This window comes from Chinchilla lanigera, unplaced genomic scaffold, assembly GCF_000276665.1.
Source record: "Chinchilla lanigera isolate Chin_1 unplaced genomic scaffold, ChiLan1.0 scaffold00105, whole genome shotgun sequence".
Classification (NCBI taxonomy): domain Eukaryota; kingdom Metazoa; phylum Chordata; class Mammalia; order Rodentia; family Chinchillidae; genus Chinchilla; species Chinchilla lanigera.
Genome location: NW_004955506.1, coordinates 6,283,378 through 6,310,011, shown reverse-complemented (window position 1 = coordinate 6,310,011; position 26,634 = coordinate 6,283,378). Strand labels below are relative to the sequence as shown.

General features: G+C 42.9%; 2 protein-coding genes across 2 annotated transcripts in view; one reads left to right on the top strand and one right to left on the bottom strand.

Annotated features, from left to right (window-relative positions):
* Window positions 1-247: 247 nt before the first annotated feature.
* Window positions 248-23,188, bottom strand: Acox1 (acyl-CoA oxidase 1, palmitoyl; the record flags this gene model as incomplete). Its single annotated transcript, XM_005407465.2, is given in 14 exon segments — window positions 248-456; window positions 1,963-2,169; window positions 2,278-2,430; window positions 2,512-2,617; window positions 2,756-2,935; window positions 3,146-3,336; window positions 3,916-4,078; window positions 5,817-5,986; window positions 6,396-6,511; window positions 6,655-6,774; window positions 8,440-8,547; window positions 10,759-10,919; window positions 22,608-22,767; window positions 23,025-23,188. Coding segments are annotated over 14 exon segments (1,995 nt in total). The 3' UTR covers window positions 248-405.
* Window positions 23,189-23,336: 148 nt separating this feature from the next.
* Window positions 23,337-26,634, top strand: part of Ten1 (TEN1 CST complex subunit) — a 34,530-nt gene continuing 31,232 nt past the window's right edge. The window contains 1 exon segment of the mRNA XM_013505995.1: window positions 23,337-23,587. The gene's annotated coding sequence lies outside the window, so the exon portion shown is untranslated.

The window sequence follows — 26,634 nt, the reverse complement described above, 5'->3', positions numbered from 1 at the left end:
TGCTAAAACTCTTTGCTTAAAAACACTCATACAGCCAGTGATTAGCAATTAACATGTGAATAGTTACATACTGAGAAAAAAGAAGTACTAAGTTAAATTCCTCTAGTTATCAACAGTCATGGCCTACTGGGATTGGCAGCATTACAATAAAAGTCACTGTGTTTCCTCAAATTTTCTGAATGCTTAACAATTCAGTATTAATTAATTGCACTTAAAACAGATCCTTTTTTTCAATTAATCCATGAAATCTGTTCATTTTTTCTTCATTTATAAAAAAGAACAAGGTGAATTTATCATTTGTTCTGCAGCTATATGAATTTGGTAGAGTCCATGCAGACTTTCGCATCAGGTAGGAGCTGCAAACAGCTGCTTTCTGGAACAGATTAGACTTGGCCTTCCGACACTTCAGAGGTTGGACTTCAGGGGCTTCAGGTACTTGTGGTAAGATTCGTGGACCTGCAGGGAAGGGAGAGGAAATACTGGTAAGGGGCCTGCCATGTAAAACAGAATACTTGTGTTTTTGGAGACGGTTCTTGATCTACAGTCCAGACTTGCCTTGAATTTGCAATCCTTCTGCCTTAGCCTTCTGAGTGCTATGATTACAGGCTGAAGTTGTTTTTAATCAATCTGTTATGGTTTGGATCTCAAATGTCCCCCAAAGTCTCTAGTATTTAGAGGGTTACTAGATAGATCCTTGAGTGCTTATGATCAATGGATTCATCCTTAATGAGTTTACTAGCTGAATGTGCCGTTAGGAGGTGGGCCCTGGTTGGAAGAGGTGAATCACTGGGGTGTGAACTGGAAGGGTGTGTTACTCCCTGGCTCCTTTCTCTCTGCTTCCTGGCTGCAACTTGAGCATCTTTCCTCTGCCATGATACACTGCTACATGGTGACCAGCCATGAAACCCACTAAAAGTGAGCCAAAATAGATTCCACCTCCTTTTAATTGCAATTGTTGGGTAGTTTACACCAGTGATGGGAAAGTTGATTAGTACAGGGTCCTCTGCTGATGCCTGTAATCCCAGAACTTGGGAGGCTGAGGCAGGTGTGTGCATTTGCCACAGCCACTTAGTGAGAACCTGTCCCAAAAATAATTTTTAGCCAGGCATGGTGGTGCACGCCTGTAATCCTAGCACTTGGGAGGCTGAGGCAGGAGGACTATTGCAAGTTCAAGACCAGCCTGGGCTACACAGTGAGCTCAAGGCCAGCTTGAACTGCATAGCCAGACCCTGTCTCAAAGAGACAAAAACAAAAAAAACCCAAAAAATAATTTTCATTTTAAAAAAAGGGTTGGGGATGTAGCTCAACGAAAGTCTCTGAGCTGAATCCATAGTACCAAAAAGGAGGAAAGGAGAAAAAAGAAAAAAGAAAAAAGAAAAAAAAAAAACCAAGGAAACGAAAATCTTGCTTATTGTAGAATGATCCAGTTTCCTTCTGAACCTGTTGTGCAAATTAAGTGGCCAAAGAGCTTTTGGGGGCTTTTACAGAAGACTTGCTTTCTGGAGGCCTTTCCTATCTTGTATTTAAATGAAGAACTTCAGTGGGCTGGGTGTGGGTCAGTGGTAGCAGCTTCCCTAGGTTGTGTGGGACTCTGGACTGGATGCCCAGCAGTGCAAAAGAGTAAACGAAGACCTTCAGAAGGTAGAAACAGGCGGGAGTGGCGGCCCACACTTGTAATTCCAGCACTTGGGAGCCTGAGGAAGGAGGACTGCCGAGAGTTCGACGCCAGCCTGGGCTACAAAGTGAGCTCAAGGACAGCCTGACCTGCATAGTCAGACCCTGATTCAAAAACAAAACTAAACGGCCTCCCGCTTTGAAAAGACAGAAAGGGGCTGGGGATTTAGCTCAGTGGCAAAAGCGCCTGCCTGGCATGCGCAAGGTCGTGAGTTCGGTTCCCGGTACCGGAGAAAAACAAAACAAAACAAAACAAAAAAAAGAAAAGACAGAAAGACTGTTTTTTACCTCTGTTTTGTTCAATGGAGATTTCTTGGCCCACTCAAACAAGTTTTCATATACATTCCCATCATAACGGCCAAGGACAGAGCCAAGTGTCATATCCTTAAAGTCAAAGGCATCAACCAAAGCAACAGCATTGGGACGGATTACAGCGAGCAATTCCAATATACGCTGGTTTACTTGGGTAATCTGAGACCCCGTCATAATGTTTCCCTAAAAGAAACCAAAGTAAGTGAACAAAAATATGTATGTAGACAGGTATTAATACACATAAAACTATAAAGTAGTGGCAATTATTTTTCTTTAAAAAAGAATACTGACCTGAAGAAAATCTCCTGCCTTCTGACTAATTCCATACAGAGAATACAGGAGAAACAAATTCTTTAAGATGGCGTGGACGGCTTTGTCGGTTTTATCTTCAATTTTTAGGAGTTTATCAGCAAAGAGCTTAACTACTACATAGTGGCAATGTGCCTAGATAAAAAGAACAGCAGTGAGGAATCGTGACCAGGAAATAACAGGGGAAGGGCAGAAGGGGAGAGAACTACCACTGACCTCTGTTGCTCGAACAAGGTAAACGGAAGTTAGATTCCACGCTACTTCCTTGCTTTTCCTGTGACTTATTTCAGTCTGAAGGTTTTTAGCAGCAATGTCTACTAATCTGTTAAGAAGTGAGGGAAAAGTAGAGACATGAGGAAATGATCCACAGTAGCTACACCTGAGAATCTACCTGCCAGGCCTCAGCTCCTGCTCCTTTAGGCCCCAGAGCTGCTGCTTCTAGCACCGAGGGCAAACTCACCTGGCTGCACGAAGCTTGTATATTTCTGTCAGGCTTTCGGGGCTGTTGATGTCCACCACCGCTGGCCAGGCTGCCACCTGCTGTGGCTGGATGTGCTGACTGGGTAGGTCATTCAAGTAGGACACCAGGCCACATGCCAACTTCCCTGATTGTACTTGGTCATAGCTTTTCATCAGGAACCTAAAAATCACCAGGACACATCTTTCCATAACCCTCCTCTAAAATGAGGTAGGCCATATGACAGGTATGACATACTTGCTACTCTAACCACAAGACCAAATCAGTGAGTCAAGATGAAAGCAGAACTATGCTTTTCAGGGACAAACACATACCCACATAGTGAGGAAGCATAGCAACGGGACTCTGAGAAACCACAACTTCGGTTCTCACCTGGCTGTCTGTAGCATCATGACGGTGTTTTCACCCTCAAAAGTGCAGCATGGGGTGAAAGTGACATAAATATTTGGAATTCCACTGCAATGAGAATAGCCGTGCCCACCGCAAGCCAGCCGACACTCTTCGATACCAGTGTTTGCAGTCCAGGTGGTGAAAGCCTTAAGACCGGCGGTGAGGGCATGCAGCTGAGGGGACAAACAGAGGCTGTGAGGACAACTGTGGTGCTCCGTGCCCGAGCTCCTATGAGAAGGAACACATCCTCTTCCAACAGCGCTGGTCTTTCTCCCTGGCTGCTGCACACGACAGCTGTAGCAGCAGGCCCCTAACTGACCGAAATCGGCAACATACCCACACTCTCTGCTGTTTTACTTGGCAAACAGTCACCTCTTTTTATGTTCCTGACTGACAAATGATTAACATGTTTCAATAATTTTCTAAGACCCATAGAGTCAAAAATCCTGTCTTGCTGGGCATGGTGGCACACTCCTGTAATCCCAGCACTTGGGAGGCTGAGGCAGGAGGATCACCACAAGTTCGAGGCCAGCCCAGGATTCAAGGCCAGGCTGAACTGCATAGCAAGACCCTGTCTCAAAAAAACAAAATAAAACAAATCAAATCCAACCTTCACATCTGGTCCACTTTCAGTCAGAAAGCTCTAACAATATCTAATTCTTTTAAGGAAATCTTAGCATGTAGTTCCCTCTGGGCATTGTACATGCATGAAATAGAAAGGTGGTCCCAAGTACATGAGGCCACACACATACCTCAGGAAGTTCACTCAGGTCTCCTTGGCCAATGCTTTCATTAATCCGATGATAGGTGTCCTTCATATAGCTGCCTACAAAGTGGAAGGCATAGGCAGTAGCCAGGAATGGAAAGAGCTTATACTGCTGAGTTTGAAAATCCAAAACCTGCGGTTCTGGTTCACTAAATCATATAGAAAAAGAAACAATAGTAAGTAAATGCTTTTACAAAACTTGTTATGTGCCAAGTTCTACTCTAAGCCCTTTGAAATATTAACTTAATCAATCCTCATAAAGACCCTGTTAGATAGCTACCATTACTACCATCATTTTATAGCTGGGGAGACTAAGAGGATAAGCATACAGTTAAACTGAGTATGGTGTTGCACACCTGTAACCCCAGCACTTGGGAGGCTGTGGCAGGAGGATTGCAGAGTTTGAGGCCAGCCTGGACTACATAGTGAGTTCAAGGCCAGCCTGAACTACATAGTAAGACCATGTCTAAAACAAACAGCCAAACAAAAACTGAAAATACAAAAAAACTTCCCCCAAATAAAGCATTTTAACCTTAGAAGAACACTATGGTACAACAGCACAGCACGCACATGGCTGAGTAAAAATGGACTTTGACACAAGCTCAGAAGACCCAATGTATAATTGTGTGTGCAGAAGGAACTGAAGATTGCACACAGAGCCTCTATACTGAGCCACACCCCGAGGCCTTCATTATTTTGATAGAGGATCTCACCAAGTCATTAAGTTGCCCAGGCTGGGCCTGAACTTGGGATCCTCCTGCCTCTGCATTCCAGAGTGCTAGGATTACAGGTGGGTGTCACCACACCTGGCTCACAGTGCTACTTTTTTTTCTGAGACAGAGGTCTCACTCTGTAGTCCAGGCTGGCCTTGCACTTGCAGTGATCCTCCTGCCTAAGCACCCATGTGTTGGGATTATGAGTGTGTGCCACCATGTCCAGCTAATGCTGAATATTTTAAAGAGTTAAGAATTAACAAACCAGGTGTGGTGGCACACACTTGTAATCCCAGCACTTGCGAGGCCCAGCACTTGGGAGGCTGAGGCAGAATTACTATGAATTTGAGGCCGCCTCGGCTACAAAGTGAGTTTCACTGTACAGTGAAACCTTGTCTCAAAAAAAAAAAAAGACGAAAACATAAAAAGAATTAACAAAAGTTTGCTTTTAACTTTTCTGCTGTGCTGATGATCAAACCCAGAGCGTCCCACGTTACGCAAGCACTCAACCACCAAGCTACAATTCCAGCTGTGGTTTCTCTATTCTTTAAGGGAATCAAGTTTAGTAGTAATTATTTGGGGGGGGAAGGTGACACTGGAAAATTGAATGCAGGGTCTTCACACTGAGCTATATCCCCAGCTCCTCCTTTTATGTTTTAATTTTGAAGCAGTGTCTCACTAAATCACTAAATTGCCTAGGCTGGGCTTAAATTTTTGATCCTCCTGCCTTAGCCTCCCAGAGTGCTGGGATTACAATATAGGCATGAGCCCCTGTGCCCAGCTCTTAGATTTTTTTTTTTCGTCTTTTTGAGACGGGGTCTTGCTACGCAGTCCAGGCTGGCCTTGAGCTCACACTGTAGCCCGGCTGCTCTTGAACTCTCGGCAATCCTCTTGCCTCAGCCAAGTGCTGGGGTTACAGGCGTGCAGCACCATGCCCGGCTGTAGCTCAGTGGTATTGCGCTTACCTGACAGGCCTGAGGAGGGGATGAAGTTGTTATTCCCATCTTTCCTCATAAATAAAGGAGGCCTAGATACTAAGCAGCCGCCCCTGCAGTAGCACACAAGCTGATTTTGCATAGCAATGCATCTTCTCCACCCATGTTTGAGAATATGGGTATGTGAATGACATCAGTGCCAGTCTCCAGTATGAGCCCGCCTCAGCCCCTACGCTCACCCTGGCTTGATTTCAGACTGGTGCCTCACAGCGCTGTATCGGATGGCAATGGTGCACGCCTTGGACAGAGACTGAGCTGCTGCTCCCACGAGGTAGGACCTCACGAACACCATGGTCCCATAGGTCAGCTTGTTACTCACAGGTTTCACGTACGTGCCATCAGGCTTCACCTGGAAGAACAACATGGCACTGTGTTTCCTGGCATGAGCAAAGTGGCAGTTTAACAGTTCTCCAAAGTGTGGACCCTGGAATGGCAGCATTAGCATGACACAGCCAGTGATATACTGAATCTCAGTCCCTACTCTGACCTAGTGAGTCAGAAACTCCAGGGTAAAGCCTAGCAATCTGCTTTTCACTGACCACCCCACCTCCCAACAGTAAAAGCTTGAGAACCCGAGTGGAGCCAGGTCATGTTTTTCACCCTGACAACTGGTATTTTTATTTTACTATGCCAATAAAAGCAGCCCCAGAAGTAAAAACACGGTCACCGAAAAGCACACACTGTTCCAGCCCCATGGCTATGCTAACTAGTGCAACGCCACGCCAGGCATGCTGCTCCTGTTCCCTATCTAAATGTACCTGGGCATACTTCATCAGCATGTTTTCTCTGGGAATACGATAGTTGTCCATCTTCAGGTAGCCATTATCCATCTCTTCATAACCAAATTTAGGACCAATGTCTCCTACAGTAATACCTACCACAGACAATAAAGACGTGAGATATTTATGCTCTTGAATTCCTGGCCTTTACTCCTCCTATTGAGTATAGCACTTTATCATTTTTGTAGAGAAAATGCTCAGTTTAATTTTTACCAAACCATCAGATGACAATCCTTACCTGGAAAGGGTTTGTGGGTCCCCATTTCACGAAGAGGTACAACGAAAGCATGTAATCCATAGCATGTCCCCTGTGTAATGAGCTGGGCAAGAACTATTGCGTGATTTGAAGTTTTCCCAACTGCAACATCAAAGGCAACAGGATAAAGAGGTGAGTGGATGTTCTTACATTTTTAACAGGTGGAAATAGAAGAGTGGACAAAAGCATGTTGCTAGAGCAATGCAGTGTGTTGGGAAAGACTGCTATGACAGTCTGACTCTAGCTCCTAGAAACAAGTCACTTAAGCACATAGTTATTAAAATTTATTGAATTTTGGCAAAGCTATTTTTAAAAACATAGCTGTAGGGCTGGGGATATAGCTCAGCGGCACAAGTGCCTGCCTGGCAAGCATAAGGTCCTGAGTTCGATTCCCAGTACCAAAAAGAAAAAATTATCAAGAGGTTTTTTGGGCCCGGCATGGTGGCGCATGCCTGTAATCCCAGTACTTGCGAGGCTGAGGTAGGAGGATTGTTGCGTGTTCAAGACCAGCCTGAACTGCATAGCAAGACCCTGTCTCAAGGAGACAAACAAAAAAACAAAAAAAACCCCAACAAAATAAAAACATAGCTGTAGTAATTGTTCTAGCACTTATATGAAGAAAAATTTGGGGTAATGATAAGAACACTAATTTAGGAAGCTGGGCATGGTGGCAAAAAAATGTAATTCCAGCACCTGGAAGGTTGAGGCAGGAAGATTGATGCTTAAGGCCAGCCTGAACTACACAGTGAGATTCTGTCTCAAAAAAACCAAAACCAAAACCAGCAACAAAAATATCTCACTGATTTTTATTTATTCATTTATTTACTTATTTTTGTCTTTTTGAGACAGGGTCTTGCTGTGCAGTTCAGGTTAGCCTTGAGCTCACTTTGTAGCCCAGGCAGGTCTTGAACTCAGTGATCCTCCTGCCTCAGCCTCCCAAGTGCTGGGATTACAGGCGTGTGCCACCACGCAGGCTCACTAAATTGCTATCTTTTTGTCCCTTAAGGCAGTGCTGTCCAAAACCACAGCCAATACCCACATGTGGGCTTTAGATTTAAATTCTGACTAAACACTGTAAATGGTTCAGTTTTCCAGTCAACTAGCAGTATTTCACTTACCCAACAGGTACACTGAATAGTGTCTACCACACAGTAAAACAAAAACAGAAAAATATTTGCACCATTGCAGAAAGGTCTTCAGGACAGAGTGGCTCTCTGGTTAGTATATCCAAAATTATTTACCTTTTTTTACATGCCAGTTTTTTCTTACCAAAATGTCATGTGGCTTAATAAAACATAAATAAGATCATTTAAATACTAACTCTATCTGAAATATATATCCTATGATAATAATCTGATGAAAGAAGATCCCAAATTTTCATGTCAGAGCTATTTATAATAAAAATTTTAAAACAATGCAAATATTTGGCAAGATGGAAATGACAAAGAGGGAATACTGTTATTTTAAATGAGGCCTGTGGAAGTGACGGTAATACGTGGGAATATCTGATGCAAATCTGAGTGGGAATATCTGATGAAAATCTGAGAAAAGCAGCATAAGCTAGCCACCATTTCTAAGCTCTGTAAGATGTATAAATATATACATACATACATATATATATATGTAATGTGTATCACAAGAGGTGAAACAGTTTAAAACAGTTTAAGACCTCAGTATTTCTATTTCAAAATGATATATTCTACATGTAAATACAATCACCTATTTGTGAAAGATCTAACACCAACAAAGGTTAAAAAATCCACTTACGTCCACCAGGCCACCACTTAATGGATGTCACCGTAGGACTGTTCATAATGAACTCTTGGGTTTTGGGGTCATATGTGGCAGTGGTTTCCAAGCCTCGAAGATGAGTTCCTAGGGAAAGAAACTACCTTTACCTCAGGTAAACCGTGGAGAAAAAATACATGCAAAGTAAAAATGGCCTGCCTAGTCCTTTAAGCTCTAGTACCTCAGAGAAAAACAAAATCTAACAATATATTGTATATGAGCTATAAATGGCTGGCAACCAAGATACTTAATTTTCTATAGTATCAAATAGTTTCCCATTAGGTTGAAAGCATGTGTCATATACATTCTATTCCTATATTTGATTTGCAGATTTATTTAGATCAAAAGAAAATATTAAGATAGCCTAGAATTGTATTTTCCTAAAATCACAATACATTAATCCAACAGGGAAGTTTACTGTCCCTTTATGTTCAGATTATTTCTGAATTTCAAGTGTGTCAATTTCAACTCACCTGAACTATATTTACCACATCAACTCAATACCATACGGTTCTATAAAACTGAGAATAAGATAATATACAGGAAGAGACTTTGTTTTTTTGAGACCGGGTCTTGCTATGCAGTTCAGGCTGGCCTTAAGCTCACTTTGGAGCCCAGGCTCGCCTCAAACTCACAACGATCCTCCTGCCTCAGCCTCCCGAGTACTGGGATTACAGGCGTGCGCCACCACGCCCGGCTAGAAAGAGATTTTAATTAAAACTTCTGTAAATGAGAATTTACTTCAGAATGACTGCTAGAAAGGAAGACCAGAACTTATCAAGGTATATTTGTTATAAAAGACCTAGAAAAGTAACTTTTTATAATCTGTGGAGAGTTCACTCCACAGTTTGCTTGCTTGCTTCCTTCCTTCCTTTCCTTTCTGTACCAGGAATTGAACTCAGGGCCTTGTATTTGCCAGGCAGGCACTGTGCCACTGAGCTACATCCCTGGCCCACCCCACAGATGACTAACACCAGGCCCCAATTTAGTCCTACCTAGCTCATGAACGTGAGGAGGGACACTTACCGGCTTCATCATGTGTTCACTGGAGATGGGGAGGGGGCTTGTTTTACATCCTTATATCAATATGCCCAAATCCTTTGGGATTAAAGAGAAGTGCTCTTCGTGCTAGCTGCTCTCTAATAATTTTATACTGATGACCTTTTATCAAACTACTTGGATAAACGCTAGGCTAGACCTCAATGAACACTTAAAAGCTTTTGAAACTTTAGAAACTTCTAAGTTGAGTGACAGAAATGGCCAGTGTACATGTAGTCTACAGTTTTCCCGAGTAGTAAAAGCTAGACACTTAGATTCCTTTCACCAAAGAAGCTTTTACAGAAAAAGGTAAGACATTCAACAGGATTAAGGTAAAGTGTTTTCAAATGCATAACTGAACTGATTAGTATTCCACTTTGAGTCTTGTGAAAATCCTGTAAGACACCACTCAGCATGGAGTGAGAAGCAGTGTATGGAATTAAAGAGTAAGTGGCAAAACAAATGTACGCTAGATTTTCCAAAACCTCAAGAGAAGAAAAAAGGGAGGTAAAAGTAATGAACAGCAAACAGCAAGACACCAACTTGCGAAGTGATGACTAAAAGCAATAGTTACCAAGCTCCGATGTTTGTAGACTCATGAAGACAGGCAGATAGTAAGTGGCAGGAAAAATGGAAGGTGTTAGATATACAGACTTTGAAGCCAACTGCCTGAAAGTATGGCTTGTCTTAAGTTTTCTAACCTCTGGCCAAGCCACCTTCAGAACTTTCCTGGGGGCTTGGGTATAGCTTAATAGTAGAGTGCTTGCCTAGCATGCGCGATGCTCTAGGTTTGATGCCCAGCACCTTGATAAAAAATTTAAAAATACGACACTTTGGTGAATTTACTCAATCAAGATGCAAACAGGCACAAGATTAGTTGCACGTTTTGATTATAATATGCTACTTGTTGCCTTAAGCAAGTCAGAGTATCAAGAGTAATCAGGAATAAAGAAAATAGATGGGTTCCATGCTATGTGTACTGGTGCTATACAACTCGAGTGAACACAAAACTCATTTGGTACACATGGCCTGACTTACCATTCTTGATCTTCTGAGGGAAAACCATGAAAAAAATAATCAGCAAATCATTGTGATAACACAACCCTTGACTTCCAGTGACTGAATTAGTATCTATGCTGCCAGCTCATCCGAACACACAGTATGCTGATGTGCCCACTTGCACAGGGTGAACACTCCATGCTTGCCCAGCTGGCAGGGAGGGGCCCGCCCCACCTAGAAGGTAGACTGAATGCACTGTACCATGACCCATCTCTGTCTGGGCATAAGTGCCAGTGATCTCCAAATTCCAGGCGGGCATGAAGAAGCGCTCTTGCTGCTCTGCGGTGGCCTGGTGAAGCAAGGTGGGCAGGAACATGCCCAAGTGAAGATCCAAAGGCTCAGGCCGCCCTCGGTGTGCAAAACTTCGAAGAAATATCAAGGACGAGGATGTGAGAGAAGCATCATCAGGTGTGAGAAAATCAGCAATTTGAGAAGATAGAGTAAAGGGAAGGAGAAAAAAAAACCTGTAAGTATGAGTTAGTCATGTGAACTTCATCATGGATGGAGCACTGTCCCTTTCTGTATCACTTTATAACTCTGCAATTTCCAGGGGAACTTGGCAAAAGGAGAGCAGGGACCAGCTGCCGATTCCAAAGCCGATGCAGCTGAAGACTGCTTGAGTAGGTAGGACTTTAGCCTGGCAATTAAATGAAAGGAAGTGGAAAATTCAAAAAAGTTGTATGCAAGAGGATTTAAGTGGACTAAGGGGTTATAGGAAGGAGGCTGGAAAACATCTCTCTCAGGATGACAATATGATCCTTCAGACTAAGGTTTATCCTAGATGCAATTCTGCAATGCTTCCAGGTTGGGATATTTTTTGTTTGCTCACAAAACAACCAGCATAGATCAACACTGATACACATTCCTTATGTAACTGGTCATTTTCAGATACATCATATAAAATATTCAGCCATGCAATACTGAAACAAATTAATACAAAAATTGACAGTGCTCTTCATCCTCATAATTTCAGAAATTAAAAGACATACAATTGTAGTGAAGATCAGGATCACAAATCATATTCATGCATAACAAGCTCTGTTATAAATACACAAGTATTATCATAAATATCTTATTTTTTTGAGATGAGGATCTCACTACGTGGCCCAGGCTGGCCTTGAACAGCTGGAGTTACAGGAATGCATCACATTGTCTGGTTGTTCTGCTCTTATATCTACTTTCTGGTGTGTGTGCATGTATGTGTGTTCTGTATGTGGTACTGAGGGCCTTCACAATGAGCTACCTCCTTAGCCTAAAGACATGCTAAAAATCCAGAGCTGTCTAGGAAGAATCAAAATATGTATCTTTTTTTTTGAGACAGGGTCTCATTCTGTAGCCTAGGTTGACCTTAAGCTTGTCACATAGCCGAGGCAGGTCCTGAATTCATGCCAATTCTCTCCTGCCTCGGCCTTGTGAGTGCTGAGATTACAGGCGCGTGCCACCATGACTAGCAAAAGTGTATATCCTGGTTCCACTGGTGGAAACCAGGTAAAGAGTTCACAGTACCACTTTTTTTTTTTTTTTTTTTGGTTTTTCTCCGGTACTGGGAACCGAACTCACGACCTTGTGCTTGCCAGGCAGGCACTTTTGCCGCTGAGCTAAATCCCCAGCCCCCACGGTACCTCTTGGTACTATTTTTGCAAATTCTTGGAAATCTAAAATAATTCTTAAATAAAAAATTTTAAAAACACATTCATAGGATAAGAGTGATTTTTTCACTCAAAGAGGAATGTCAACTGTCCCCAGCTTCTAAAAAACCAGTGCTGAAGCTAGGGGTACATACCTGTGATCCTAGTATTTGGGAGGTTAAGGAAGGAGAATCTCAAATTTGAGACCAGCCTGGGGTACCTATGGAGGACAAGGCCAGCCTGGGTTACATGGCAGAAGCCTGCTTCTGAAAACAAAAGAAAGGGGCTGGGGATTTGGCTCAGCGGCACAGTGCCTGCCTGGCAAGCACGATGTCATGAGTTCGATTCCTGGTACTGGAAAAAAACCAAAAGAAAAAAACAAAAAAAAAAAAAAAAAAAAAAAAAAGAAAACAAAAGAACATCAGTGCTGTGCTGGGGGCATGGCTCAGTGACACAGCACTTGCCTAGCATTTGAGGCCCTGAGTTTGATCACTAGCACCATAAAAAACAAAAAACAAAAAACCAGTGTTGACCCTCAGCACCAAGATAAATAAGTAAATACATTCTTAAAGAAGACTAGTATTGGTTTAGGGGTGTAGCCCAATGGTAGAATGCCTACTTAGCATACATGAAGCCCTGGCTTAATCACTACTCCACAAAAATAAATGTCCAGGACCTGAAAGGGAAAACTTTGTGCTAGCACCAAAACCTGCAATATGAGTGCTTTTGTGGATGGCTATTGCACGAGAGAGGCTATTTCACTTTCCCTAGTGAAGGAAAGGCCTCTAGGGATCCCTTGTCAGACCACAGGAAGGCTTGGGTCCGCGTGGTAAAAAGGAGCACTAAGGGTCACCACAAATACTGGGCAGGACAAGGTAGAACTGCTCTAATCAGAAACTATTTTTGAGAGTGAAGAGTGTTTTGGGAAGAAAAATGTTTGTTGTACCAGGAGTGGATAAAATTTAGAAATGTTACAAGGAGAAAGTGACAGATTTTCTTTACTTAAACCAAGTATTTGTTGTAAAAAGTTGAATATGTATAATTACATACTACTTTTAAATAATTCATTGTAAAATTACAAAGTACTAAAATTTTTTACTTGGTGAAGCACTAGAGTCAGTTTCTTTTTAAACCCTAACATCAAAAGGCCTGCCCACTCTACCCTACAAGCTACAAGGCTGGGAGGTTAGCAATCAATACTAAAGGAAAATGTTTATATAAATAACACATCAAAAAAAAAAAAACAGCATCTCTGTGCACAGTATGCTAACAATCCAGGGAAATCAAGAGCAAAACACCAACAATAGTAAATGAACTGAGAAAAGCTGTAGGCTATTAAAAAAACAAAAAACAAAAAAAAAAACCAAAACAACAACAACAACAACAAAAACTGAATTCCCATTACTAGGGTCATTAATGTGGAAGTCCCAGTAAAGAGAAAGGTGATTCAAAAGTAACAAAATATTTGAAATGTGTTAAGCAAGTCAGCTCAGGATATTGAAGACTTAAGAAAAATATAGGGCTGGGGATTTAGCTCAGCGGCACAGTGCCTGCCTGGCAAGCGCGAGGTTGTGAGTTCGATTCCCGGTACCGGAAACAAACAAACAAAAAAATATATATATATAAATACTGAACAGAAGGGCTGGGTGTGGTGGTGCACGCCTGTAATCCCAGCACTTGGGAGGCTGAGGCTGAGGCAAGAGGATCACTGCGAGTCTGAGGCCAGCCTGGGCTACAAAGTTCACGATCAATCTGAACTGCATAATCATAAGACCCTGTCTCAAAAAGACAAACAAAAAACTGAACAGAGGATGAATAAAAGATGCAAATAACAGGAAAGGAACACCTAAACCCTCACTGACAGAACTAAATAACTATAACACACACCTATATAATCCTAGTACTGAAGGAGGCCCAGTCAGCAAGCTTGCAAGTTCAAGTCTTACCTGGGCAACTTAGCGAGACCCTGTCTCAAAGTAAGAAAGGGCTGTGGATATAGCTCAGTGGTAGACTGCCCTGGGTGCAATTCCTAGTACCATGCACAAAAAGTAAGACGAAACAAGACAACACATCAAGGAAAAAAAAAAGGCTTTAGTATATCACTGATTTAAAAATTCCTGTAGTTTCTGGAACTTGACAAATGAAGATCAGAATTCATCTACAAAAATAAGTAGGTAAGAATCCCAAATACATGTACCTTGATGTAACAGTAGGTTTAGTCTATCAGATTTAAAAATATATTGAACAGGAAAAAAGCCACTAGTTAATGACCATTAGAAATCTAGAAAACCATAGGGGAGCCATTTTCATTCCTTGCATACACAAGTCAAGGCATTAAACATGTAACAAATAGAAGAAAACAAAAAAATGATCCAAGTTGTGACAGGAAGAAAATTTATACCTACTCAGAGGATGTGCTGAATACATAAGGCTACAATGTTTAACAAAGTAGAAAATCATGGAAAATATATTAATATAATGTTTTCATATAAGGCTAGTTCCTATCTACTGTATTATATTTAATCAATACTCAAAAGAGAAAAGCTCATTTTTATGCAAATAAAGTACAAACAGTAAATCAAAACATGTAATAACTTCCAGGCTTACAAACAATGGGAGATTAAAACCCTAACTCTTAGGTATCTAACACTAATTTAAGTATCTACAGTATTAAATTGGCAAAAATAGAAGTGATTATGTTGGTGGGGCTATGGAGGAACAAGTACATTAAGAATTTGCTAACTATAGTATAAAATAATTGTTTTAGGAAAATTCATCAACTATGCAAAACACACACAGTATAACATGCACATTCTCTTCAATGCAATAATTCATTTCTGAACAAGCTATTCCAAACATACAACCCGCATATATATTTGGGGAAGGGGTACTGAGGCTCAAACCCAGGGCCTACTGCACGCAAGGCAAGTGTTGTATCACTGAGCGACTTCCTCAGTCCAAGAATACAGTTGTTGTGAAGTTTGTATTATCAATAATGGTGAGAAAAATGGAACAACCTAAATACCAAGGAGCAAGTCTCATGGGAGTCCAACAGGAACGGAATCACTTGGGAAAAAGACAACAGGAGCATTTGACATGGGAAGAGAGGACCATGAAGCAGGAGGAAGAAAATCAATGACTTACAAAATTGAGTTCATTACCTATCCATTTTTCAAATTTCAAAGAGAGAAAGGTGGTTTGTTTCAGATAAGTATCAGTGATGGGAATTTGCAAAGATACTACATCATCATCTTTTTTTTTTTTGCATCATCTTCTAGTAGTGATAATAACAGAAAACAAGTCAAAAAGAATCCCTACCAAATGGCCAGATCTTGAAATGATCAACACCTATCAAATGCTTACATCCAAGCTGGGTGTGGTGGTGCATGCCTGCAATCCTGGCACTCGGGAGGCTGAGGCAGGAGGATCATTGTGAGTTCAAGACCAGCCTGGGCTATAAAGTGAGCTTAAGGCCAGCCTGAACTGTGCAGGGAGATCCTGTCTATAAAAGACAAAAAAAAAAAAAAAAAAAAAGACAAAACAAAAAAAGAAAAGAGAAAAGAAAGATGCAAACACAATGCAAACATCCTTCTGCTTTGTAATCTAAAGAAATCTGTGGTCAGGATGATGACACTGGACCAACTTCCAGAGGCTGCTCCTCAACCCTAGAATCCCAGGAAGGAGAGCTCTCTTGCACCTACAGAGCAGGTGTCAGGGTTTCTTGGTGTCTTTAAGAGAAGGGAATGCATGCTTTAGAAGGAAAAGATAAGTTGGTGACTGAGACCTTCTATAGGTGACTGAACTGCCATGTGCTGATACAGGACTTTTTGCCTATTCTTTATAAGACTATACTGTCATAGAACACAGATTAATCACACGACTGACTGGTTACATGGAAAAGAAACTGACAAAGAACACCAGTATAAATTAACAAAATTTCAGCAAGAAACAAAACTTTTCCAGAACTAGGAATCCAACTCACGACCTTGAGCTTGCCAGGCAGGCGCTGTGCCGCTGAGCTAAATCCCCAGCCCTGACAAAACTTGATCTTATAAAATTGTTCTTTAGTGGTGGCGCACGTCTGTAATCCCAGCACTTGGGAGGCTGAGGCAGGAGGATTGTTGTGAGTTTGAGGCCAGCCTGGGCTACAAAGTGAGCTCAAGGCCAGCCTCAACTGCATAGCGAGACCCTGTCTTAAAAACATAAAAATAAATAAATAAAATTATTCTTTAAAGTAAACTACAGAGATTAAGACAAAATAGGTTCCAATACAATATTCTAAATGATTAACAAAATATGAACATGTCTAGAGCAATATAAGATCAATCCAACTTCTGTTCTTCAACTAAATTACAAATCTTCATTTCTTCCCCTCTCTGAAGTGTAGGGGAAATATGTATTTGCAATGTACTTTATAAAGAAAGGGAAAACACTAGACAATACGAAATATATATAAAATAGACCCATTAGCCTCAGGATATCTCACATCTCATCTCCTATGAGGACTGCATGACTAGTCAGTAAAGTCTACAATGACGAGCACTAAAACAAAGTAAGGGTTCTGTACCACAGAGCCATTAAGATTACAAAACACACATGCATGCATGGCTCCTCCCCCGTCCACACAATACACCCACATTCTAGGAGAGAAAGACTGTATAAAGAATGTTCTCTTTCTTCCCTTAGGAAACTCGGTTTGTAATTTAAGTACTGGCAACCTGACACTTAAGTCTCGGGTATTTGCAACGTTAAGACCATGAACAGAATCTGCAGTCCCCATGGAGATAACAAAGAACATTTCCCTTCAACTAATTAATAAATCAAAAAGTACCTAAGTAAACACAAAGTTTTCCTGATTCTTGCAACGCTTTTTTTCTTTACTCCTCCCATTTTGATAGATACAAGGCCAAACAGCTCAAATTCAAAGAAACCCTGCCAATGCCCTTGTATATGGAAAAAAAACAAAACCTATCACGTTAAGACAAGCAAAGCTTGCTGAAAAGTAGCTGGGCGCTGTGAAATAATTTAGCTAGGAATTACTAGCAATACAGAGTACAAAAATGTGTGGGGAAAAAATGTATGAAAAGATGAAGGGACATGTGGTTTTGTTTTTTTTCCCAAATTGCAGGGTGACTAGTGGCCAATGGAGAGTATGACATTTACTTGCCGTCACTGTCTCCACTAAAATCCACACTTTTAACTCCAGTAAGGCAGAGGCATTTTCAGAAATTGCTAAATTTCCAACAAGATCTTTAGTAATCAGACAGAACAACATAATGGGGTGCTTTGACACCCCTAAAACCATCTTTCCAAACCGCTTTGCACCTGTTAAAAGGGGGTATATGTGACAATGATAAAACACTTGAAGAATTAACCTTGAAGGATGTTACAGGCCAGAGACCTGGACCAATTTATGGAGCTATGACCTAGAAGAAAAAGCTGAATTTTGATGTAACAATTTAAAAATAAAATCTCAAACATGTAGTAGCAGCAGGAAAAAGAAAATCAAACAGCGGCAGTCATTTTTGCCTGAAATCCTGAGGCGGGTTTCCCACAGACCCTCAGATGTGGACTAACCGTGGCCCATTTCCGTCTGGGCGTAGGTGCCAATTATCTGAAGTCCTTTGGATGGGTGCAGCCATTTCTCTTGCTGAGCAGTGGTGCCCTGATTCAGCAAAGTGGGAATAAACATGGAGTAATTGAGGCCCACAGGTTCCACAAAATTGACCAAATGTAGTCTACAGGAAAGAAAAGAAAAGGGTCTCAGCCTTACTCTATAAACTATATCCTATTACCTGTTGTTGCCAAACAGCACTCAGGATGGTGAGGAAAACAGAAGCTCCAACCATTCACTACCTAAAAGCCAGCAGCAGGACCTGGTAGTCACTCCCCTAATCATTTCCAAGCCAGAATTTTCTTTCATTTTCTTTCTGGCGCAGGGGACTGAACCCAGGGGCTCACACATGTTAAACACAGGCTCTATCCCTGAGCCTTGCCCCAGTCTCCAGAATTCCTTTTAAAATCTTATGCTCAGCTGGGTGTGGTGGCACATGCCTGTAATCCCAGCACTCGGGGAGGCTGAGGCAGGAGGATCTTTGTGAGCTTGAGGCCAGCCTGGGCTACAAAGTAAGCTCAAGGTCAACCTGAACTGCATAGTGAGACCTTGTTTCAAAAAGACAAATAAAATTTTACGCTCACAGCCGAGTGTGTTAGCACACACCTGTAATCCCAGCACTACCCAGCACAGGTAGACTGATGCAGGAGAATCCCCATGAATTTGAGGCCAGTCTGGGCCACACACTGAGTTCAAGGACAGACTGAACTATACAGTGAGACCGTGTCTTAAAAATAAATAAAAATAATTTTTAAAAAATTAGCCAGTCATCATGGTGCACACCGGTAATCCCAGAACTCTGAAGGCTGAAGGAGGAGGATCACGGAGTTTCGGGACAGCCTGGGTTACAAAGTTCAAGGCCAGCCTAAACTATACAGCGAGACCCTGTCTCAATAAATACATAGATTTATGTAAAATTTTATGCTCAGTCTAAAGCAACAGGTTTTGTTAATGTTACTTATTTTACTGGCTGGATATTTTATTTGTTTGCTTATTCATTTATTTGTTTGGTGGTACTGGCGGTTGAATCTAGGGTCTCAAGCATGTCAACCCAGGCTGCGGATATAGCTCAGTGGCACAGGCGCTTGTCTGGCAAGCCTGAGGTCATGAGTTCGATTCCCAGTACCAAAAACAAAAACAAAAACCATCAAGCATACTAACCTTGTGCTCTACCCACTGAGCTATCCCCTACTCTGGAAGAACCAGCTTTTTTTTTTTTTCGAGACAGAGTCTTACTCTGCAGTTCAGGCTGGCCTTCAGCTCACTTTGTAGCCTGGGCTGGTCTCAAATTTGCAGTGATCCTCCTGCATCAGCCTCCCAAGTGCTGGGATTACAGGCATGTGCCACCACGCCCGGCTCTAAGAACCAGCTTTAAAAACCTAAAAGATAAAACATGACTGAACCTCATTTCAAAGTACTCTTAAGAACATCTTAGCTGGACGTAGTGGCACAAGGCTATAATCCCAGCACTCGGGAGGCTGAGGCAGGAGGACTGCTGCAAGTTTGAGGTCAGCCTGGGCTACAAGGTGAGTTCAAGACCAGCCTGAACTACATAGTGAGACCCTGTCTCAAAAAGACAAAAAAAAAAGAACATTAGTATATGTGCTGCTGAAGCAAGCAATTTAAGAAGAGTTTTTACTAACATTGAATTTGCCTCAAAATAGGTTTGTATTATTTTGTGATAGAAAAAATGGATGCAAAAGAACACTAAATGTTCCCAATCCTCAGAAATAGCACTGTATTTCATCAATGCTAGTATTCTCCTCCCAATTTTCGCATTCAAGAAATTCAACTCATTTCACAATACTTTTCTCTTAGTAAATAAAATGTTGGTGTTTTAGAAAACAATGAGTTTATAATATCAATGAGATTACATGCTGGTGGCTGACTTGATGGCTTGTAGTACTTGCAAAGATTCTTAGTCTTCTCTAATTTAAAATGATCTCCCTGTCACATCCTAGGGGTACTGGAAGGTTGTCAAAGGGTGTACTAAAGTTTGTACTTTAATATTTCAAGTGAAAAATGGCACACAAAACAACTGGCTGGCAGGACCTGGCAGCACACACCTATAATTCCAGCAGTACCGGCATGTGGGAGGGTAGCAAGTGGGAGGGTGACGTGGAATAGTATGAGGTGTGTCTAAGCCACAGTGAATTCAAGGCCAGCCTGGACTACAGCAAGACGCTGTCTCAAAAATAAAAAATAACCAACAAAAAACTCATAAATGGCTGAAGTCTATGGATCTTTAATTTCCATAACGGGCTCTGTTCTAGTTCATTGTGATTTCACTCCAGTCTGGTTACATACTATGAACTACCACAGGTTATGAAACTGAACTAACTTGGAAATAAAATGCCTTGCCCATTAAAACAAAACAAGGGGGCTGGGGATTTAGCTCAGCAGCACAGCGCCTGCCTGGCAAGCGCAAGGTCATGAGTTCGATCCCCGGTACCGGAAAAAAAACAAAACAAAACAAAAACACCAGACACCAACCTCCCTCTTTTTTTTTTTTTGGTTGTTTTGAGACAGGGTCTCGCTATGCAGCTCAGGCTGGCCTTGAGCTCACTTTGTGGCCCAAGGTGGCCTCAAATGCCCAACAATCCTCCTGCCTCAGCCTCCTAAGTGCTGGGATTACAGGTGTGTGCCACCAGGCCAGGCAACCTCTCTTTGACTTTTTATTTTTTGTACTGGGAACTGAACTTAGGACCTTGTACTTGCCAAGCAGGTGCTGTGCCACTGAGCTATATCCCTGGCCCTTTGACTTCATTTTAAGGAGGTATAAACTCTAATTTTTACAAGTTTACAAACCTACTTCAGGTGATTTGGTAACACAAATCTAACAGGATTTAGCTGGGCATGCTGGCGCATACCTGTAATCCCAGGACTGGGAGGCTGAGGCAAGATGATTGTTGCAAGTTCAAGACCAGTGAGCTCAAAGCCAGCCTGAACTGCATAGTGAGACCCTGTCTCAAAAAGGCAAAAACAACAAAACAAAAACAAAAACAAAAACAAAAACCTAACAGGATTTACCCTATCTCAATACCCCCAGTCATAGTTACAAACTTCAGCCGGGCGTGGTGGCGCACGCCTGTAATCCCAGCACTAGGGAGGCTGAGGCAGGAGGATCGCTGCAAGTTCCAGGCCAGCCTGGGCTACAAAGTGAGCTCAAGGCCAGCCTGAACTGCACAGTGAGACCCTGTCTCAAAAAAGACAAACAAACAGTTACAAACTTCACAGGAAAAAATGAACATTGGAAGTTGCTGAGTACTCTGATTTGGGCCACTATAAATATTTTTGATAACTGAAGTGAATGGAGTTCTAAGGAAAGTTCTAAGGTCAGAGTACACCATTTTATCACCTCGGTAATAAACAAGTCAAGTTGCAAACAGATAACCAGATACAGCAGAGGCAGTAAGGGAGGAATAACCATTAATACACAGAGGCAGAACTTTTTTTTTTTGTCCTTTTGAGAAAGGGTCTCGCTATGCAGTTCAGGCTGGCCTTCAGCTCACTTTGTAGCCCAGGCTGGTCTCAAACTTGCAATGATCCTCCTGCCTCAGCCTCCCAAGTGCTGGGATTACAGGCATGCGCCACCACACCCAGCTAGAACTTCTAACATGCTTCATTTATCTTGATTCTTCAAAGTACACCACCCATAAAATTTAATCTTTTTTTTTTTGGTAGTGCTTGGGAATGAACCCACAGCTTCGTGCTTGCTAGGCAAGTGCTTTAACACTGAGCCACACATCTCTGCCCCAAATTTTATCTTTATTGATGAAAACATTGGAGTTCCTCTAAAATGCAGAAACATAAAAGAGGAAATACTCAACAAATGAGAATGGTAAGATGAAAAAAAAAGTGTAAGAGATACAAGCTCAAAAAAAAAAAAAAAAAAAAAGTAATATACTTATTTAGGCTAAAGCAAAAAAAAAAAAGTGTTTCTCTAATTAAAATCCTAAGCTCAACAAAAATGGGTGCTCTGAAAAAAAATGACAGGATTAGGACTCAGACAAATTTCTGTGCACAAAACAAATATTTAAACACTGTCATTATATCCAACAAAGCTGAGTTCTTAGAGTACTTTACAGTCACTCCTAAGTTTGATGTTGTTTTATCCATCCTGGTATTTATTATTTTGAACTCAAGACCCACACTGTCATATGAAAATGTATCTTATTGTCCCTAAATATTTACACGTTTGCTCTTGCAATGGAGAAAAATCCTCCCAAAATTGGAAATTTAGCAGGTCTCCTTTTTACAATGAGCAAACTCATTTTGCATTTTTTTCCAGTACCAGGAATTGAACTCATGACCTTGCGCTTGCCAGGCAGGAGCTATGCCGCTGAGCTAAATCCCCAGGCCCTCTTTTTGTATTTAAAATTGAGATGCTGGGGGAAAATAATTTTTTTTGAAAATATTTTAAGTAACATCCTTGAGACTGGGTTTTGGAGAATCAGTATTCCAGCATTTTCATTCATAGTCAGTAGTCTACAAATACATCATCCCACTTGAGAGACTTAAGAGACAAAAACAATCGCATTATTTTCCACACATAAAACTTTCAAGTGGTACACTTGTAATCCCAGCACTTGGGAGGTGGAAGCAGGAGGACTGTGTGTTCAAGGCCAGCCTGGACTACACACAGACTCTGTCTCAAAATGGCAAGAACAAAACAAAAGCCAAACTTTCTAGTGGCACGAAAATATGGCGGTTTGGACCTTTAAACACCAAACGAGATGACAGAAGGCCTTCACAGACCTCAAATGCAAAACCTGGGCTTGTAGATTGCTGTGTTAAGCCATACCTACCTTTTAAACCACATGATTTCATCGGGGTCCGAAATACCGAATTCTCTCATTTTCTTCACCATGGCGGCACTCTTCTTGATAGCCACCTCGTAACGCTCGCTCCGAGTGAGGAAGTTATAATCCTCATGCTCGAAGTCCGGGTCGTTGAGGATCATGTTTTCTGAAAGGGGGAGTTGAACGACATTAACAGGGAGACAGACGTTGCACTTCCCTGGATCACAGCGGGTGCCAATCTCCGGCACGTCTCGGGAAGGGCGACATCCCACCCCTGCCCCCGGCTGCCCCTCGAGGTGGGGGTTCTGGTTCCCCTAATGAAGGGCGACAGGATGCGGCCTCAGGTCTCACGGAGAGCACAGCTGCTCATCGAGGGACCTCAAGCCCCGCTCGGGAGCGGAGGGCAGGGGCCGCCGCCCTCACCGATCTCTCGGCGGCGCCGGGTCTTCTCAGGGCTGCCATCCAGGAGGTGTGTGATCAGCTCCGGGTCGAACGTGGCGGCGGCCCGCTCCTTACGCAGGTCGGGGTTCATGGTGTCTGCTAAGGTGTGCGGCGGAGACGCAGGCAGCGGCGGAGACAGCGACAGAGCGAGTCTGCAGCGACAGCGCGAGTCTGCAGCGACAGCGCGAGTCTGCAGCGACAGCGCAAGTCTGCAGTGGCAGCGCCAGCAGGGCCCTAAAAGCTGTCCCGGGACCGCGCGAGGCCCCGCCCCCGCCCCGCCCCTTCTCCCCCGCGGCCCCGCGGCGCGTGACCGATCACCGCCCAGGCCTCCGCGGAGGAGGAGGAGGCGCCCGCGGGCCCGCCCACCGGGCGGACGAATCCCCGGCTGCCGACGCCCGCGCGGGCCCTTGCCGGGAAAACCAGGTAGAAGGTCAAGAAACTGTCCTGGCAGGGACGGGGCTGCTCTCGGTATCCCGCCTCTCCCGCGTCACGTGATCACGCGCGGCGGAAAGAAGGCACTGAGGCCCCGGCGACGCCCTGAACAGGTTAGGGGGCGGGTAGGGAGGTGGAAGGACAGCGAGGCTGAGGCGGGACTGCGCCTGCGCCCTGGGATTCGCCTGCCCCGAGGCGTGCAGGTCCGCGCGCTAAACCCTCCCCGGAAATGAGATAGAGGATGGAATTGCAGGGCCGAAGACAGGAGGCGGCGGGATTTGCGGAATTAGGCGGAAACGTCATAGGTTTCCCAGATTGGCGAAAAAGGGAGTGGGACAAAGGTCGCAGGGAGTAAAGTGTCCTTTATTTAGTGTTAAAATAAAGGCGTCTTTGTTGCCCGAGGCATAGGCTGCGGGGGCGTGGCTGTGGGATTGCGGGTGGGTTTGTGGGCTGGGGTGGATTTAATGAGATGGAGCTGCCTGCGCTTTTCTGAGCCTTCTGCCCTGAATTCAGACTTTTTTCCTCCCTAAACTGGAAGTTCTTAGAAGCTTTGGAATCCAGACCTTTCTTTGTGCTGTTATCGTCGTTGTCAGAGCAGTAACTGCACACTTTCCAGACAATCCTAGCATAGGAATGGCACCAGGTTGGGTCTGTGAGATTCCGGAGGCTGAAATAAAGAAATTAATCTAACTTTTTAAAAATAATTTTGCAAACCGGGCGTGGTGGTGCACGCCTGTAATCCCAGCAGTCGGGAGGCTGAGGCAGGAGGATTGGTGCGAGTTTGAGACCAGCCTGAGCTACAAAGTGAGTTCAAGGCCAGCCCGAACTGCACAGCGAGACCTTTTCTCAAAAAGACAAAAAATAAATAAAATAAAATAAAATAAAATGTTTGCAGGTTCGCTGACTCTTGTTGCGGAAAAGAATGTTCAGAACGCCTCAGTAAGAGACGTGAGAAAGTTTATTAGAAATAGAGATACAGGAGGCACTTAATGGAGTGCAGGTGTAGGGCACATTTAGAGGGTGTCTTCAAGGTACATGATCTAAGAAGTGCGGTCACTGGTAGGTTACCGTTACCTGCAGGCTATTTATATGCCTTTGAAGTCTAGATACACTGTTGAGGTGTGCTATCGCCAGTGCATGCGAAAGAAAGCCCAGGGAGGGAAAGGCAATTCGACTGGTCTAGTGCCATTGTAAAAGGATCTTTAGAATTTAACATTGCATTTTATAAAGAAGGAAGGGTGGTTTACAAGCTAGAAGAAGAAGAAGAAAGCAAGAGAAAAAGCTCTAAAAGCAAGGAGAAAAAATTGCCTTGAAGCTGCAGTTTTTCTTAAAAGTACAATTTTAAAGTCTCAACTTCCGTGTCTCCTTCCTTTTCATTTCTTCTGGCCTATCTCAGGAGGACTTAAAATATAAAGCAAGAGTTCCCCATCGTTAGAGGCAGCAAAATTTAAGGGGCTAAAAAATTTAAGGGACTAAAAAAATACTCAATTTAGCTGGGCATGGTGGCATATGCCTATAATCCCAGCACTCAGGAGGCTGAGGCAGGAGGATTGTTGCCGGTTCAAGACCAGCCTGAACTGCATAGCGAGACCCTGTCTCGAAAAAACAAAAAAAAAAGTACTCAAGACTAACAATATTTAAAGGTAGGTTTGTTTTTTGGTGCTGAGGGTGACACGCAGTGCCTCCAGCACACTGAACAAGTGCTATACCCCTGAGCTGTAGCCCCAGCCTGCAGTATTTTTTTTAAATGCAGAAAAAGCACAGACAAAAATCACAAAATTTTAGTATATATGCTGCAGAAGCAAGCACAATAGCAAAATTTTAAATAAAAACAAGATCATTATTGATATTTTGTCTCAGGCTCCAATATATCTGGGCATGGAAGTCTTATTAGGGGTGTTTTTAATGTCCTCAAGCAATAAAACAAGGGCTGAGGATGTGCTCAGTGGTAGAGTTCTTGCCTCAAGCAATAAAACATTATTTAGTTGCTTTACTGTGGATTTTATTCCTCCTGTCAAAAGCTGGCATTCCACACTTAATCTTAGTCAAAAGGCTGAGAAGTGACGAAGAAAAGGTAGCACTCTATGCTGGGCGTGGTGATTTACGCCTATAATCCCAGAACTGTGAGAGGCTGAGGCATGAGGATTGCAAATTCAAACCCAGCCTTGACAGCTTAGTGACTTATTGAGACCCTGTCTCAAAATAAAAAGGGCTGGGGTGATAGTTCAGTGCAAAGGCCCTGGATTCCATCCCGTTACCACACACAAAGCAGCACTCCAAATATAAACAACACAAGCTATTGATAAGATAAAGCCAAGTTTATTGCTCACTGGCCAAAGGGGAAACACTACCTAGCAAAGCTTTGGCGATGTCTTGGGGTGGGAGTAGGGGGTCAGAATTTATTGAGAATTGAAAGTTCGGTCTTTTGGTTTTTGAATCTTGGCCATGAGTGGTAAGAACCACAGTCCCAAATTGTTGGAAACAGCAAGGCAAGGGAAGTCAATCTTAGCAGGCAGACTGGATGTTGATGTTCAAACCATTTTGGGCCTGGCGTGGTGGCTCATGCCTGTAATCTCAGGCCTCCGGAGGCTGAGGCAGGAGGATCACTGGGAGTTCGAGGTCAGCCTAGGCTACAAAGTGAGCTCAAGGTCAGCCTGAATTGCATAGGGAGACCTTGTCTCAAAAAGACACAAAAAAACCCACCATTCTGCCTGGGTGGCAAGTCCAGGAAGAGTTAAGAAATGCTAATGAAAGTGGAATTCTGGTAGAATTCCTGTAGGCAATGAAGTGTGGTTTTGGATCTGAGGCTCCAGGCTGAGTGTGAGGGCAGGTGCTTTGGCATTCATTCTCCTGGTTGTGTACATCTGCTTCCATTTAATAAATATTTAGCAGGGTGTAGTGGCCCACACCTATAATTCCAGCACTCAGGAGCCTAAGGCCAGAGGGTTGCTGCAAGTTTGAGGCCAGCCTGAACTACATAGTGAGTTCAAGACTAGCCTGGTCTACAGAGTGAGACCCTGTCTCTAAAAAAAAAAAGGAGAAATATTTAATATCCCAAACACTGTGTTAGGCACAGAGAACACAGGAGGGAGTAAGACAGAAGCCCTGCCCTAGGGGGCAATGTAGACTTTAAACAAATCCAGTTCATTCACATTAGATT